At 47.0% G+C, this 2,500-nt stretch overlaps 1 protein-coding gene across 1 annotated transcript in view; it reads left to right on the top strand.

Annotated features, from left to right (window-relative positions):
- The window catches only part of gbf1 (golgi brefeldin A resistant guanine nucleotide exchange factor 1), a gene marked incomplete at its 5' end in the record, with an annotated part of 83,156 nt that overhangs the window by 72,408 nt on the left and 8,248 nt on the right, over positions 1 to 2,500 (top strand). The window contains one exon of the mRNA XM_079230159.1: positions 1,533 to 1,753. Within this exon, the coding sequence (XP_079086285.1) occupies positions 1,533 to 1,753 (221 nt within the window). The remainder of the gene's footprint in view (positions 1 to 1,532; positions 1,754 to 2,500) is intronic.

Below are 2,500 nucleotides of genomic sequence, written 5' to 3'. Positions count from 1 at the left end.
CAGCCCTGAGGCCTGCAGCTCACCTCCTCTCTGCACTTTGACCTCCTTGTCATCTTCCCCCAAAACCTCTTCCTCCCCTCTTTCCATCCCATCCCTCCCACTGTGTGTGATCCACACAATGACGGAGGTTCAGCCTGAGAAATGGGGGCGGTGCTCTTGTGCTTTGTCAGAGCTGACAGCCGCTTCACTTCCTGCTCCGGCGGCGCTTCAGGCCTTTTGGATACGTGCCGTCAACAGCCTTACACGGACGAACAAAAGCCTTGGGTCGATCAAAGCTCGTTGAGACACTAATAGAACGTGCAGAACCTGCCGTTACTCTTTTGAGCGTTCGTGGTCGGACTTCACATCGTTTTGTTGGAGCTGGTTTCTACATAAATGGGAAGTTTTGGGAATGGCCCGAAGCTCTGTGGTGGTTTTGAGGATCGGGGTGATGAGTTCATGACCGACTCTCTTGATAATGGCCCGACCACAGAGCAGAGGGGCGGGGCCAACGGCTGCCAGGAAACACGGGGCAGTGGACATGTTGGTCTTCAGAGTCTCTCTCGGTGGGACTTCGACCTGCATATTAAAATATCCAAACAGCCATGAGACAACCGCTTATTTTCTCCCCTCAAGCGTTCACTTCCTCATCACAATACCTCCCAACTGACACACATCCTTTGTATTTATCCTCGCTTTAGCCGAGGGTTTGATCCTCCAGACAGCTAAAGCTACCGTTACTTTGAGGAAACCGTTGTAGTGAAGCAGAAGCAGCGGTGACTGATGGGAGGGAACTTCAGCGCCAAAGTCAAGCACTTTGTTCACTCGACCTCCAGAGGCTTTACGATGTTTTAACGAGCTCCCAGAGCTGAGAGAGCGGTCATAGTTCACTCCCTTCTCTTCCCGTGGACTGATGCTATACCTCCGCTCCAGGACAGACACGAACACCTGGAGGGCTTTTCTTCAAATTTGGCACAAACTCTTTCCGGCCTCAGTGAACTGATTTGACCTTAGTGGTCAAAGGTCACCGTGACCTCAAAACATGATTTGTGCCAACCAAATTCATATGCTTATTTTGACAATTTCACACAAACATCTAGATGACACAGACACGGTGGAATGAATGAATGAATATATACTTTATTAATCCCGGAGGGGAAATTTGGTGTCAAGTAGCAGCAATTTACAGACAAAAAATAAGATATAAAAACAGCAAGGATGAAAGATATATACAATAATAATACTAATAAAAATTAAGAAAATAGCTGGGATGAAAGAAAAAAGAACAGAGTATTAATTTAGGAATTAAATTAAACTTAAACAGTAGAAGTGCAAAAGTGCAAGTATGTGTGTATTAAGTGTGTGAGGTGTAAATAAAACAACAATAACAAACAATAGGAGAGTGCAAAAATGCTAATGATGTATGTAAAGTGTGAAGTGTAGATAAACATAAACATGTACAGTGAGTAATCAAGCAGTGACTTGACTGGTTGTTAGCAAACAACCACAAAGCTTTAATTCTAGTTTTCCGTTTTCATAATTTTCTTCCTCAGGTTACCGCAACCACGACAAGAAGAAGAGCCACAAGTACTACGACTCCAAGTCCCGCATGAGGAAGAAGGCGGGCGGCCGGGACAAGGAGGGAGGAGGCGGAGCCAGGCGAGGCGGCAGCCGGGCGGCCAATCAGCGGCCGTCGCGTTCCCACAGCGACGAGGAGGAGGACGAGGCGGTGCCGGCCAGCTACCACACGGTGTCATTACAGGTTAGTCAGGACGTAAGTACCACAGCGGCACTTCTACCTCGCTCTGATCCCACCGGCACGCTCTGCGTCGGGGAGGTTTGAGTCCAGCAGCACTCGGCTTACCGAGTAGCTTTCACCAGCATGTCCATGCTGGAGCCCAACATCACACCTAATTAAAGGTTAAGGATAAAGCCGTTATTATATAACAGGGTTCTGACGGTCATGGAAAACCTGGAAGAGTCATGTTCCAGGCCTGGAAAAGTCCTTTAAAAAAATAAAAACTTGGTTCTAAAGGACTCGGTTCTAAAGGACTCGGTTCTAAAGGACTCGGTTCTAAAGGACTCTCTAGAGGACTTGGTTCTAAAAGACTTGGTTCTAAAGGACTCGGTTCTAAAGGACTCGGTTCTAAAGGACTCTCTAGAGGACTTGGTTCTAAAGGACTCGGTTCTAAAGGACTCGGTTCTAAAGGACTCTCTAGAGGACTTGGTTCTAAAGGACTTGGTTCTAAAGGACACTCTAGAGAACTCGGTTCTAAAGGACTCGGTTCTAAAGGACTCGGTTCTAAAGGACTCGGGTCTAAAGGACTTGGTTCTAAAGGACTTGGTTCTAAAGGACTCGGTTCTAAAGGACTCGGGTCTAAAGGACTCTCTAGAGGACTTGGTTCTAAAAGACTTGGTTCTAAAGGACTCGGTTCTAAAGGACTCGGTTCTAAAGGACTCTCTAGAGGACTTGGTTCTAAAGGACTCGGTTCTAAAGGACTCGGTTCTAAAGGACTCTCTA

This window comes from Taurulus bubalis (genome assembly GCF_910589615.1).
Source record: "Taurulus bubalis genome assembly, chromosome: 14".
Taxonomy (NCBI): Eukaryota; Metazoa; Chordata; class Actinopteri; order Perciformes; family Cottidae; genus Taurulus; species Taurulus bubalis.
Note: the sequence above shows the minus strand (reverse complement) of the source record. Positions and strands in the feature narration are given on the sequence as shown.